Source organism: Hydra vulgaris, chromosome 04 (assembly GCF_038396675.1).
Source record: "Hydra vulgaris chromosome 04, alternate assembly HydraT2T_AEP".
Classification (NCBI taxonomy): Eukaryota; Metazoa; Cnidaria; class Hydrozoa; order Anthoathecata; family Hydridae; genus Hydra; species Hydra vulgaris.
Window position 1 is genome coordinate 8,645,001 of NC_088923.1, and position 15,197 is coordinate 8,660,197.

Here is a 15,197-nt window from a genome sequence, read left to right on the forward strand (position 1 = left end):
TATATATATATATATATATATATATATATATATATATATATATATATATATATTTATATATATATATATATATATATGTCGTGTGTATATATATATACATATCAGGGGCTATTCTAGACCATTTTCAACAGCGCCAACCATATTTGGGCTCCGATATGGGCGCCATCCAAATTAAAAAATAAAATATGCATTAAATATTGGAGCTCTTTTTCCTTCTTTTCAAATTAGCCAATTAATAACCATACTTTAATTGAATAAACAAGTTTTGCCATCCAACAACCATGATATTCAAGATGCTTATCTTGAACATCATATGTCTTTTTTCAATTAACCATCTTTAAAACCTATTTTGCTTCAACCAATCATCTTTAAAACCTATTTTGTTTCAACCAATCATCTTTAAAACCTATTTTGCTTCAACCAATCAACTTTAAAACCTATTTTGCTTAACCTAATAAACTGTGATAATAGCTTATAAAACTTTATTGTTATGTTTATAAAATTTTTGTCATAATATTATTAAAGTTTAATTGATGTAATTTATTAGTCAAGTCATTTTTGTATATAAGCTATTTTTGTATATAATTATGCCCTCAACAATTTTCATTTCTGTATAAAAACTGTAAATATAATTTAATAAACAAAATAAAAGTAAACAAAGTAGTCGTATTAACAAGCTATTTCGGCAGCATGGCATCCATGGCGAAAATGATTGGAAAATTTGATGGATCTGGAGATGTTGTAGAGTGGCTGAAAAAGATCAAACTGGTGGAAGAGCTGCAAAAGAGGCAATCTTTTATTGATCATTCTGTTATTTCTTAAAGGCAGTGTGTTGGCATTATAAGCAACTTGGGGAGAGCCAAAAAATCTTTGTTGCGGACATTGAAAAAGCTCTACTAAGTGCATTTGCAGTCAATGGTTTCCAAGCTTACGAGCAGTTTAGAGATCGGAGATGGAATGATGGTGAATCTGTCGACGTGGTATTTGGCCAGTTTGCGTTAACTTATGGGTTTGACCAACATTGAAAGCAAAGAATTATTGCTAAGAGCGTTCATAATTGGATTGCCGAGTGAAGTTTCAAAGCAGCTATGAGCGCAAGTAAAAATATTTGGGATCAGTTTACAGCAGGGATGCGGAGTCCCAAAAAGGACTCCGGATTTGAAAATTACAAAAAGATTACTTTATCCTAGTTTTTGGTATCCAGGAGTATTAAAAATATAAATATGTTTATGGACTACAAATAGAAAAAAAATTAAGACTTTTAGGTTAGAGGAACAACTGTTTTTTGAACCCGGAGTCCTTAGGTATAATGGTGGCATGGACTCCGGGACTCCAGGACTCCGGGCTTAAAAACAATAAGTTTCAAGTCATTAAATCTCATGAACTTTTTTTCTTATAGCAGATCATAAGTCAACAATCATGTTTAGAGCTTCTGGATACTACGGACTTGAAAAAAGTAGAGATATAAAGCCGGAGTCCTTTTGGGACTCCGCATCCCTGGTTTACAGGATGCTTTAAACCATCCAAGAGTACACATGACAGAAATGACAAAAAAAAGAGTATGTTTCAACAACAATCTCTGGGTTCTATAAAAATGTTAAGAAACCATCTGCTATTGATTTTTAACTGCTAAATGTTATTGATTTTCAACTGCTAAAAATGTGGCAAGCCTGGACATAATGCCCGATCTGTTTTTCGAAGAAACAAATTGTTATTTTGCAAAATTTTGTTTATTGCATCAGGGAAAACTCAAATGGGAAATCGCCAGCGCCAGCTGTTTCCCTAAACAACTAACGGCGCTTCCAATAGGCATTGTGCAGGTAAACAAATTTGCAGGAAAAGCACTGGTTGACAGCGGATGTACTCAAACTATTATTTAAAACAACATGGCTCAGAAAGCTGGTGTTCGTGTCAGAAGAAATGAACTAATGGTGTTGGCTGTTAATGGAGAATTTGTGAAAATGGAAGGAGAAGCTACAGTAACACATTGAAGGAAAAAAACTCAAAACCTCAGTAACGACTCTAAAAAGTGTTATCAATGGTATTGATGCTATTATTGGTATGGATATCATTCATCGCTATGGAGGAGTGCACTTATACAATGGAAAAATTGAATTTGGTTTTGTTTTAATTTATACAGAGAAACAAGCTGTTGGTATAAAGGAAAAGGATTTTGATGCTTATTTTGATGGTACAAAATGGACTGCTAAATATAACGACCTCAGTAACGACTCTAAAAAGTGTTATCAATGGTATTGATGCTATTATTGGTATGGATATCATTAATCGCTATGGAGGAGTGCACTTATACAATGGAAAAATTGAATTTGGTTTTGTTTTAATTTATACAGAGAAACAAGCTGTTGGTATAAAGGACAAGCATTTTGATGCTTATTTTGATGGTACAAAGTGGACTGCTAAATATAAATGGAAACAAGGTCAACCACAACTGAAAAATTTTGTTGCGCAGTAAAAGGTAAAACCCCAGTTGATACATCAATTTAATGATGAGATAGACTTATGCGTGAAAAATGGCTGGTTAAAACCATGCAACAAAGAAGAAAAAAATACAGAAGGGATTGTCCCATTAATGGCTGTTGAGCAGGAAAATAAAGGAAAGAAAAGACCTGTTTTGGACTTTCGCAAATAAAATCAGTATGTTAATTCATATAATACTTTAGGTGACACATGTAATGAAAAAGTTAGAAAATGGTTAACTGTTGGTGACAAATTTGCAACGCTTGATCTTAGATGCGCTTATATGCAAATACACATCGATCCGAGTTTATGGGAGCATCAGAGGGTAGTCTACAAAGAAGAAAAATACTATCTTACACGTCTTGGTTTTGGGTTAAATTCTGCCCCAAAAATAATGTCTTCAATCTTTGGCAGTGTGTTGAATCTCAATGCAGGTATTAGCGAAGCAACTGACCACTACATTGACGATATAATCATTAATTTGGAAAAGATATCAGTTGAAAAGGTCGTAAACCATTTGGCGCGTTATGGATTGGTAACCAAAGAGCCGGAGCAATTTGATACTGCAGGAGTGTTAGGTTTGCAACTATTTAGAAATGAAAACAAGGAGATTCGTTGGAAAAGTGGAAACATGATTCCAAAGTCACAAGATATCAAAAACGAAAAAGTAACACGATAGAAACTTTTTTCAATATGTGGACACTTATTAGGTCACTATCCTTAAGGAGGTTGGCTGGTTGGCTCAGAATTGCCTGCAGTTTTATAAAACGTCTTATTCAAGGAGATGCTTGGGATGATCTAATTGGAGATCAAGCTCAGTCATGGTTGATCGAAATATTGCGCCGATTGGAAGTTAGTGATTCTGTGAGAGGGAAATGGAATGCTAAAGGGATTCAAAATGGAGCAACATTGTGGTGTGATGCAAGCAGCATGGCCATGGGGGTTGCTATAGAATATGATGGCATAATAAATGAGGATGCAGCCTGGTATCGAAGTATAAATGATGCCATGCATATTAATATTGCTGAATTAGATGCTGTGGTACGTGGGATAAACCTAGCTGCTAAGTGGGATATAAAGAATCTGTCAGTATTCACTCATTCAATAACAGTTCATGGATGGGTAAAAAGTATGTTGACTGAAAGTCATCATACTATATTTCGATCAAATGGATTATCAGAAATGCTTATCAAAAGAACACTTTCTCTATTGCAAGACTTAATAAAAGAATGTAATATAAACATCGTGTTAAAATGGGTTCGATCCTCCAAAAACAAAGCTGATGTGTTGACAAGAGTTCCAAAGACTTGGTTGAATGAGCTTTCACGAAGAAATACTAAAGAACTATGTGGAGTAAGTATTGCTGAAGAAAATCGTAATTGTCACTCAAAGCATCATTTTGGCATTAATCGGACAATGTTTACAGTGTAACAAAGACTTCCGCACGTATCAAAAAAAGATGTTGAAGAATGTGTTTGCAAATGTTGTCAATGTAAATCAATTGATCCAGCATTGATAAAATGGGAAAATGGAGTGCTAGATGTACCAGACACATGGTATTGAACTGCTTGTGATGTGACTCACTACAAAGGGTTGCCATATTTAACAAAGAGTGACTGCGGATCAAGTTGTTTGCAGTTTGGAGAAAGTTGGCTTGCAAAGATACCAAAAGTGTAGCAAGTCAATTGGAATCCATATTTAGGGAGCATGGCCCACTGCAAAAACTGTTGATGGATAATGGAGTGGTGTTTAGATCCAGTGAATTTTCAAACATATGTAAAAAATGATTTGTAAAAAAGATATATAGATGTGCATATAGACCATCAGGAAATGGGATTGTTGAGCGTAACAACCGCACAGTAAAACAAACAGCTGCGAGGGCACAAATATGTCTGTTACTAGCTGTATTTTGGTACAATGTAACACCAACAATGGGAACACACGAGGAATCTGCACCTGCTTCTCAATAAAATAAGTATGTCTGTTGACTATCAATTCAAGAGAAGAAAAACACAGAAACTCAGGAAAGATCACAATGAGTTATGAAAACTTATAGAATCGGAAAAAATGTTTGTTAGCCCCGCTGATGCAAAGTGCACTTCAGTTTGGAAAATTGGTACTGTAACTGACATAATTACAAACACAAACATTAAAATTGATGGTGTACCTAGACATGTGCAAAATGTGAGAATAGCTCCTGCCTCAAATTCTATAAATGCTTCAAATAAAATTGTTATCAGTGAAGAGGTTGACAGTGATGAAAGTGATTTAGAAGATTTAGACATTTTTGCTGCACAAGAAGAAGAAACCAAAGAAACAGTTGTTGACGCTGAGGAGAAAGCTGACAGCATAGAAATTGTCGACAATTTATAACCAGTGATCAGACGATCAACCAGAGAAAGGAGAAAGCCGACATATTTAAATTACTATGTTACCTAAGAACTTTAGTTCTTAGGGTGATGTGATAATAGCTGATTGTTTTAAAACTTTATTGTTACGTTTATAAAATTCTTGTCATAATTTTATTAAAGTTTAATTGATGAAATTTATTAGTCAAGTCATAAGCTGTTTTTTTATATAACTATGCCCTCAAAAATTTTTGTTTCTGAATAAAAATAGTAAATAGAATTTACTAAACAGAGTCAAAATAAAAGTAAACAAAGTTGTCGTATTACCATAAGCTTTAAAACCTATTTTGCCTTTAGAAAGTTATCAATGTGTTGTAAAGTTGTAAACGTTGTTCAGGTTTAAATTTTATAAAAGTCTTTTAAGTGCTTTTTAAACAGTTTTACAACTTATTTTAAACTTATTTTAAACACTTTTAAGGTGTTTTTTAAAGACTTTTACAATTTACTTTAAATTTATTTTAAACACTTTGTGTTTTTTAAATACTTTTTTCAGTCAAGTATTTCGTACTTGTATTCTAAATACAATTTTGGATGTGTTTTTTTTTTCAATGCCTTATAAAATACATAATATTTATTAACTTTTTTTATTAATATTTTTTTTTTTTTACTATTAATTGATTAGTTAAGCATAGCTGATTATATTGTAATTCTATTAAGGTATAGAATATACAATGATGTCACGTAGTTTACAACTTAAGAGATTTTTAATTAACTATTAATAGGGTTTCTAAAAAACCGCATATATAAAAAACCGCGGTTTCGGTATTAATTAAGAAAAAAGCCGCAGTTAAGCCGTGGTTTTTGGTTTTTATTGTTAAATAATGAAACTTATTTAATTTTATCTAGCATTGTTTATTAAATAAGTTATTTAAACAAAATGTTTTAACATTATGTTTACATTTTGAAATAAAACTTACAACGACTTATTTTTATTGTAAAAAAATTTCAGCTCGAAAAAATGCGTTTGACATCTGTTGATGTGGGTTTTATAGAGAGAATCGCATTGTAAATTTTTTCAAGATTTTATGTTCTTCTTCCTGTATTTTGGTACAATGAAAACTCTTGCTTAAGTTTTTTGAATTGATCAGTAGATTTAAGCAAGTGTGTGATGATATCTTTATTGAGAAGTGCGTTTAATTCATCCTAAAGAGAAACAGATGAACTTTCCAATGTACATGTACATGGTGCTTCAGCTTGTAGTGGTTCCTCATCATTAGAAGTAAATCAAAAAAAACCTAAACGCAAGTTTTCCAGCAAATTTAAAAATTTTGGAATATAATGGAACAACTGAAGGATCTTTCAGACACCTTAACAACTGCATAACATTTCCATTAATTCTTTCATCGACGTGTTATTTTAAATTTGAATGCAATAAAGATGCAATCTCTGTATTCATAGCAAATAGTTTTGGAAGCATGAATTCAAGAACAGTATCTGCTTTCAATAATGTTGCATCTTCTCTGCTATGAAATTCCACTGCTAATTTTACTGGCTCTAAAGCAGCATGTAATGAAGCTAATGACTCAAAATCTAAATTGTTGATTGTATCAAGAGCATTTAATTCAGCAAAAATCCGGAATAAACATTTCTTAGTTTTTAATAAAAGTGCAGCCATGAAAAAAGTGAATTTCAATGATAACGAATATCTTGATCCAGTTTGATTTCTTTACCAAATTCCTCAGTAACATTTTTCTGAAAAATTTGATTACCAATTAATGACATTTTTTTGAATTTCACTGCTATTCGTGTATTAATTAAATTTTTATGGTAGTCAACATTAATCTTAATGTTTACTGATTCAAAACTAAAATTATCATTGTATTAATATAAATGTATAAATATTCATCCTCTTCAAAATCACTGTCCATTTCCTTGGAAATCTCTTGTATAACGTGTTGCATACACCAAGATGAATTTCACAATCAAAGCAAAACTGATCAACAATGTCCATTAAATGGATGAGCTTCTGATTGATTGCTGCACCATCTTGAGGTGAACCTACTATATCTCTATCCATACAGACACCAAATGAATTCAAATGATACTTAATATTTTGAATTAAACTTTCAGCTGGACAAGAACTATAAATCTTAATGAGGCTAGTATTATATATTTTTTTACATTCACTTTCATGCAGGTTGACACCAATGTGTGCCTTAAAGATGTGTATTATTCATGAATTTAGCTGAATTTATGTCCCATTTGAATTTTTTCGATAATTTTTTGTTTCACCACTTCCTTTTTATAAGAAAAATTTTGATGGAAATTCATCACAGCTGTTGGACTTTTAGGAAGATGATTACCTCTTTGTTGAATTGATGAGCAAATAAAATTGTTCGTATTTCCATTAATTGAAACACCATCTGTAGTTAGATCAGCTACAATTTATTTAAGGCTCATTTTTTGTAAACAACTGTCCATGGTTTAAATTTTTTATTTCCGTGGTGGATTTGAACTGCTGCTTGATTCTCCAGTCAAAGGACTATCGATAGTAAGTCCACGACACAAAATATGATTCAGCAAAGTAGTTGTGGATCCACAGGAGCATGTTACAACAGAACCGTATCTATTACAGCTGCCTTCAGCATCTCTTGAATTTGGAATTTTACACCAGATAGCAAATTTCCAAACTGATGACATGATTTTATTATTTAAAAAAAATTAAAATTATACTTTAGCCTTTATATATATAAACTTTTTTTTAGAATACTTGAATGATTATAAAAATTAAAAGATGTGTTAAGCTTTCCAGCAAAATACAATCTAAATAATAAAATGAAAATTTAATTACTTTTAAATTTGTTTTTTTATACTTCTCTATAATAAATAAACGTTCAAAAGACATTATACAAAAAAATCACCAAAACCATTTTTGAAAACCGACTGTTTTGATTTATATCTGTTTTGCAAAAAATTGTGGTTTTGGTTAATGGTTAAAACCGATTGGAAACCCTAACTATTACTGTTAATGTATTTATACAGTTTTAATGCAAATTTTCAAGGGTTTTAATGCAATATAATTTACTAAAATCACAGAAATTGTAAATGGAGAATTTAATTTTGTAAAGATAAAGAACAATGTAATTCAATTGTTTTGTTGGGAGAAAACAATATATATATATATATATATATATATATATATATATATATATATATATATATATATATATATATATATATATATTAGGGTGCATCCAACGCCCCATACATTCAAAAATTGATCTGTCCCTATTCTTAAAACTTTCTATTGGTTCTCACAAGACACCCTGTTAAATTTTTTCAAAATTGAATGAGATTTAGGGGGGCCACCTCAAGTCTGAAACTTGCAACAAGACCCTAAACAGAAGGAAAAAAAGTTTTTCAAAAGTATGTCATGTTGGGTCGCAAAAGAAGCGAAACTTTATAAAAATTTCAAAAATAGTTATCATTTTTTGTTAAAAATACCTTGAAAATTTTTTTTGACAAAAACATGAAAAAAAAAGGTTTTTTTTAATTTTTTGTTAAAAAATAATAATTTTTATGCAATAAAACTTAGAATAATAATTCTTGTGTAAAATTTTGTTATTTTTGAAATTTTTATAAATTTTTGCTTCTTTTGAGAAGAATTATTAAATAAAAAAACAGAAATAATATCTAAGTACTGTCACGAAAACAAGTTCTTGCTTGACAACCACGAGCCCAAAGATTAAAAAACTAAACCACACTTGCAAATAGTAACAGTTTTATAATTGTTTTTGAATGCCACAATGTTTATTAAGAGTATATTTTTCATGAAACCTTTAGTAGTAAAAATTAAGTAGTTATTTTTATTCAATCTTGTCAAAAAATCAATTATATATATAAATATATATATATAAATATATAAAAATATATATATATATATATATATATATATATATATATATATATATATATATATATATATATATATATATATATATATATTACAATGGCATAAGATGATATAGATTCAGATTCTAACAAGATTCAATAAAAAGATAGCATGTCATCTGACTCAGGAACCACAAGTCTAACATTGTCTAACAAAAAGAGTGTTGGCCAGATGTAAAATCTCAATGAACTCTTGTCTTTACAAATTGACAAACTTCAAACCTGCTAAAGCATTTAAATAATTATTCAAAAACTCTAAAAACTACTAACAAAAAACTAGCAAAAAAGCAATGTCTAAAACTTTTAAGGAACTATTAACTTCCCTCCATATTCCTAAAAAAAAAAAACTCATTCCAGGAACCCAATTCTTTCATAACAGGTTCGCTCAAACAATGATTATAAATAGCATAAAGTATATTCCATATAAATAAAATCTAAAGCACTAACAATACTAACATAACTAAATATATCACTTTAAGAGTTAGGAAAAGTTAATTTACCATCTATGCTTCCATCCTTTGAGTATGCCTTTCGCTACAAAAAAAAAATCACAAAAATTTAAAAAATTAGTATCAACAACAATGATGATGATAACAATGAAGGTTATGATGATGATGATAATAATGATGATGATGATGATGATGAAGATGATGATGATAATGATGATGATGATGATGATAACAATTTAAAACTTTAGTAAGTAAAACATAAATTTATACTCTTAAGAAATCACAAAAGTTTCAACATACCACCTAGTTTTAACAGGTACCCGCACAGACGTTGATCATTTTCCTAAAAACATACACATAAAATTTAGGACATAAAATGGATAAAGGCATTATGTTGCAAAAATGCACAGAAAAAATCCATTTATTTATGCAGATAAAGATTTTAAGCAATGCTCTTTCACATGAACTTAAAAATATAAGCCATAAATATGAAACATGAACTTAAAAATATAAACCATAAATATGAAACATGAACTTAAAAATATAAAACATAAATATGAAACATGAACTTAAAAATATAAACCATAAATATGAAACATGAACTTAAAATATAAACCATAAATATTTATATATATTTGCTATAGAAAATTATCTAGAACAAAGTATGTTTAAAACTTCATCTTTAAATATCTCAGTCCAATATTGGACTAAAATAACACCTTCATCCAATTATCTTTTCAACATAAAGAGCCAAGCATATTTAGAAAAAAAAAGGCAGAAATTATTATTCATTATTTAAGAAAATAAAAAAAGATAAGTCATTAAAGACCTTTAGGCGTAAATACTAGTACAAATAAATTTTTTTTCAAAAATCATTCAGCCTGAAAATAAGCAGAATAAAGTGTTGATTAATGGGGCAAGTGAAGCTTTTTAACCTCCAACATAATTATGGGTAAAATAAGGAAAATCTTGTCAACATTAAAGAATAATCTTCCTAGCGATAGTATACAATAAAAATAATTAGTACAGATCTTCAAAACAGGTTAATACCAGAAATGGCATCTGGTTGTAAATAAATAAAACAAGATGTCCACAATGTTATACTGAACAAATAACAAAATGACAAAATGACATTTTATACACAATTGTGGAGTCAAAATAATAATAAAAATTTAAAAATTAAAATCTCTTGATATTTAAAATTTAGATATTTTTCAAACCCAGATTTCTTCGATATTTTGTTATTTTTCTTGTTTTGACTTCTTAGTCATTCTTCAAATTAAATCAAAAAATTGAAAACTTTCACTTCTTATCGAATATTACATGCCAATTATAAGGTACTGGTGGAGCCTCAAGAAATCATCAAGTATATAAAAAAAATTACTTTATTGGTCACAGGGTTAGAGTCAAATACATATTAGTATTTGAATTTGTATTTGTATTTGGTAAAAATAGACTAATTCAGTGTATTTGTATTGTATTTAATTAAAAAATTATTTTAAGAAATACCAAGAAACTTTTTCTTTTTTTTTTAACATAAATTTAAAATTTGCTTCTAAGGGATATTTGTTAGAAGACTTGTTTTCATTCTTCTATTTAGTAGACTATTTATGATTTATTTAAGTTTAACACCATTACGTACAGTATATAAATATATCTTCTATTCTATTTATTTCCATTCTATAATTAATTAACAGTTAAAATAAGATTCCTTTCGATTAAACTTTTTTCAGAATATTCTACAAAACAAGCATTAAAAAGACATTAATTTTTCTTTAAAATAATCACTAGAATGATGGTCATGTTTAGCTTGCAAATAGTTAATTATTTTACCTAGCAGTATAACAGTAAAGCCTATGCATTGAACCACTGAATTGGATATTATAATATAATAAAGATTTATTGAAAACAACTGATATGAGCATAACAATTTTTATATACACGAATAAAAGTTTGTTTTAAATATGTTAGGATGTTGATATAAAAGTGATTATAAGTTTGATTGTGATCCATAATAATTAACAAGTTGATTCCATTTACAAAAGTCACACTATGTACAAGTGTTGTGAATGGCTATTTTTTTTATTTATTCAGAACCTTATATTATATATGGGTCAATCCTGTTCAGAAATTCACTTTTATATTTTTGACTTAATGTTAGATTAAATTTAAAATTATTTGCCCTCAAAATATATATTTTTATCATTTAGTACTTCTTAATACTCTTTTGTTAGCAAATAGACACATAAATAGCCTGTTCTGTTGATTTTAAATAACTTTCTTAAGACTACTTGTTTTGTTTAGATTGTTTAATACAGGTTATAATAATTTTATAGAACCTTGTGGAACACCGCTCAGCATCTCTAACCAATCTGATTTTGTATTGCCAATTATAACACGTTTTTTTCTATTTGATAAATATGCTTCTATCCAATTTAGCTTTTTTTTCTATACCATAACCACATAATTATTATTAATATTATTATTGTTATCATTATTATTATTACTATAGTTATTATTTATTTATAAATTTAGTTATTATTTTTGTATAATTATGATGTTGTTGTAATAGTTAAACTAAGAGTTTTTATAGTAAATATCATGCATCATAAACATAGGAATTATTTCATATTTAAAAAAATTTTAAACTACATTTATTTGAACTTTTCGATTTTAAATTTTTTTATTTTATATTTTGAATTTTTATATTTTAAACTAAATAAATAATTTATGTAAGATCATTTTACATATTAAATAAGTATTCATTAAATATTATCTTTAATGAAAAGAATACTTTTATTTACATTTGTTTTAAAAGAATATTAAATTTAAATTATTTTGAATAACTTTTAAGATTTACTGTTTTTAAAATTAGTGGAACATTTGAAGAATGATCAAATATCAACTGTTGAATCAAATGTGTACAGATACAAGAACAGAAGTGAAAAGTTGTAGTTTCAAGCTTTATTGCAATCTTAAATTTAAAAAAATTTTATAATTATTTATTTATTAGTTAAAATACCAACTTAATTGGTTTAAAAACCAATTAAATAGTTATTCTGAATTTAAGATTGCAATGAAGCTTGAATTCACAACTTTCCAGCTCTATTGTTGTACTCGTATATGATTCAAGTCTTAAGTAAACATTTACGTGTGACTTTTTTAAACAAACTAGCTTGTGCAAAGTTAACATAGCTATAAGCAAAACTTTTTTAAACAATTAAAAAAAAATTATTATTAAAAAACTACTACTTGTTTCGGTTTGTTTTCATGATTTAGATCTTCGATACTTCTACTTGAATTAAGAGATCCCAATAGCTCCCATTCACTTTCAGTAAAAGGAGACAAGCATCGATAAGTTCCAATATCCATGATAAGCCATTAACAAACTTGAACTTTAATTTCATAGGACCAACATAGTGGCACAAAAAGAAATTGAAGTAAGGGTATTGTAAAAAATTCTTTAAATTTAAATCTATTCTTTATTGTTTACATAAATAACTACTCAAAATATCTATTAACAGATTAACAGTTTTCAACGAAGATGAAACAGGATTTTCTTTATTTTCAAAATATTGGTTTGATTTTAACCGGTAACAATTACAAACGCAATAACCAAATAATTTTGCGGAACGAATTATAAAGTTAGCATCATAGATCATATATTTCTTGCGACTATGTTTATATTGAGTAGTTAGTAACCGCAATATCAGGATTACTTATCAATCAGGGTACATAGTCCCAAATACTTAAGGTGTACCGGACATGAATTATACATTTCCGGTTATAAATCATATTTACCGGGTATGTATATTATTTGCGAATGACCGGCCGGTTATAAAGATATTGACTTAAGTGCAAATTTTTTTTTACCACGAAAAATCAATTAATTGATGCAAACAGTTTAAAATTTGAAAAAAGATCTTTAGAGTTTTTGGGATATAATTTTGAGTTAAAGTGACGATGGACATAATAGCTTAAATTTTTAGCCCCTCCTGAGAGATTAGATTCATGATCAGCTTCCTGTTCTAAGCAATCAAAAAGTAATTAAATATTCTTGTCTTGACTTGTTGTCAAGACAAGAGTATATAGTTGCGTCGTCAGCAAAAATTTTATTCGATAGAGTTAGGGGTCGTCCATAAAGTACGTACGCCAAAATATTTGAAATTTGACATCCCTCCCCCCTCTTGCCATGCGTTCTTTTAAGCCTCTACCCCCCTTAAAAAGTACGTTCGTTTTTCAAATACCCCCTCCTAACTATTTTTTTTTTAATAAAAAAGTTTATTGAAAAAAAAAAGGTGGAGGCACCTTAGATACTTTATACAACAAAAAATCCTTTTTTTTTTCCGAGACACCATTGTGTGGGCTTGGCCGAGAGGTCAAAGATATCAATTACGAAGGCGGAGACCGGAATTCGAGTCCCGTTGAAGACCTTAATGTACTATTTTTGATTTAATGATCACACCTATCCAAAAATGGTCCCAACCTCAATTTTGAGGATCAAAAAAACGACCGATGAGGCATTAATCTGCAAGGTCTCAGGTATCACCAGATGTAAAAACTAAAATCTAATCTCTATAGCCAAAGGAGAAAAACACATATAAAGTTTTTTAGCGCTACTGATTGCACTTGGAGCCCCGTTGTAAATCTATTTTGTTTGTTTTTTTCACTTTTGGGTTAAAGAGTCTTTAAAAAATATCAAGAACTCTTTACATAAATGTGTTGGCTATAACCTGACAAAAAATCAGCTCTTTAACACTTGCAGTTTGTGTACAGGGACCTAAAGTAAAGGGTATGGCACTAAAAGCCTCTTTAAAAAGAGACAACGGATGCTTTACGTTTTTATTCTAACCTTATAATAGACTATGGAAGTTTCAAAATTTAATAGAATGAAGCCTTGGCATGTATCTTTCAGGCAAAAAAATAGAAGCAAGATATCTTTTATCTGTACAAAGATATAGCTTTTAAAGTAGGAATCTCGCCTTTGAAAAAACGGCCAAAATATAGCAGCTTTTTGTGGTTTTTATGCTTCTTAAAGATTCAAAATTACATCAAATAACTAATTTAGTAACAATATCATGTGACTAGTGGAAATGGGATTCTATGGTTATTAGACTTCACACTTGTGTGTACTTTGTCTGCAAAAAGAGCGCTTATTTTGTCCAAGTTTGTATAAAATATGGGGAAGAAAACACATAGTTAGAGGCATTTTTTCTAATTGTTCTGAATTGTTGTTTTTGTTTAAAATGATTGACCAAATATTGGATATAATAAAAATATTTTTTCATATTGTAAAAATTACTTAAGAGTTGTAAATTCAAAATTAATTAGTAATTTATAAAATAATTTCAAAATTAATGCTAGAATCAAGTTTTTTTATATAAATGAAATATGTATAACCTTGTTGTGCTTTTTTTATTGTATTGAAGTATCTCCTAAAATCTTTTATTGCTTTGACCAAGTTTTTGCTACTATTTAAAAATGTGAAAACAAATGTTTCTTATTTTCCGGGAAAAGCCACAACATTATAGTAATTACATTTAAGCAGTCAACAGCCTTAACAACTAAAAATATTTTTTAACAACACAAGCTTGTACTGAAGTTATTTTTCAAAGATCAGTTTTCTAACCACTGAAATACCATATAAAAGAAAAACTCATCAAGATTGTCAGAAATCTGAATGCTTCTTTTGTTTTTCAAAATGTGACAGGAATATTTCTGATTTCATCAAGGAAAGAATACTAAATATTTTTTCTCGAAATTCCATTGATTTTAGGGATGATAGAGTTCCATTGAGCTTATGCAATTCCTGAAGAGAAATGGTACAAAAGCATGGCAAAGGAGATAGAAACTTGCCTCTTTCCAAGCTACATGGCTTTAACAAAGTAATTATTAGACCAAAGACCAGGGGATTTGATTCTTGTAATTGTTTAATATGCCAGGTTGGTACTAAAAGTACATTCTACAAAGC

General features: G+C 28.9%; 1 protein-coding gene across 1 annotated transcript in view; it reads right to left on the bottom strand.

The window, feature by feature from the left end:
• LOC100215728 (TBC1 domain family member 2B) overlaps window positions 1-12,905 on the bottom strand; it is an 84,807-nt gene extending 71,902 nt beyond the window's left edge. Inside the window, exons 1-3 of the mRNA XM_065795374.1 lie at window positions 12,479-12,905; window positions 9,527-9,569; window positions 9,278-9,311 (exon numbers count right to left, since the gene is read on the bottom strand). Coding sequence (XP_065651446.1) covers window positions 9,278-9,311; window positions 9,527-9,569; window positions 12,479-12,598 — 197 coding nt within the window. The 5' untranslated portion in view covers window positions 12,599-12,905. The remainder of the gene's footprint in view (window positions 1-9,277; window positions 9,312-9,526; window positions 9,570-12,478) is intronic.
• Window positions 12,906-15,197: the final 2,292 nt, after the last annotated feature.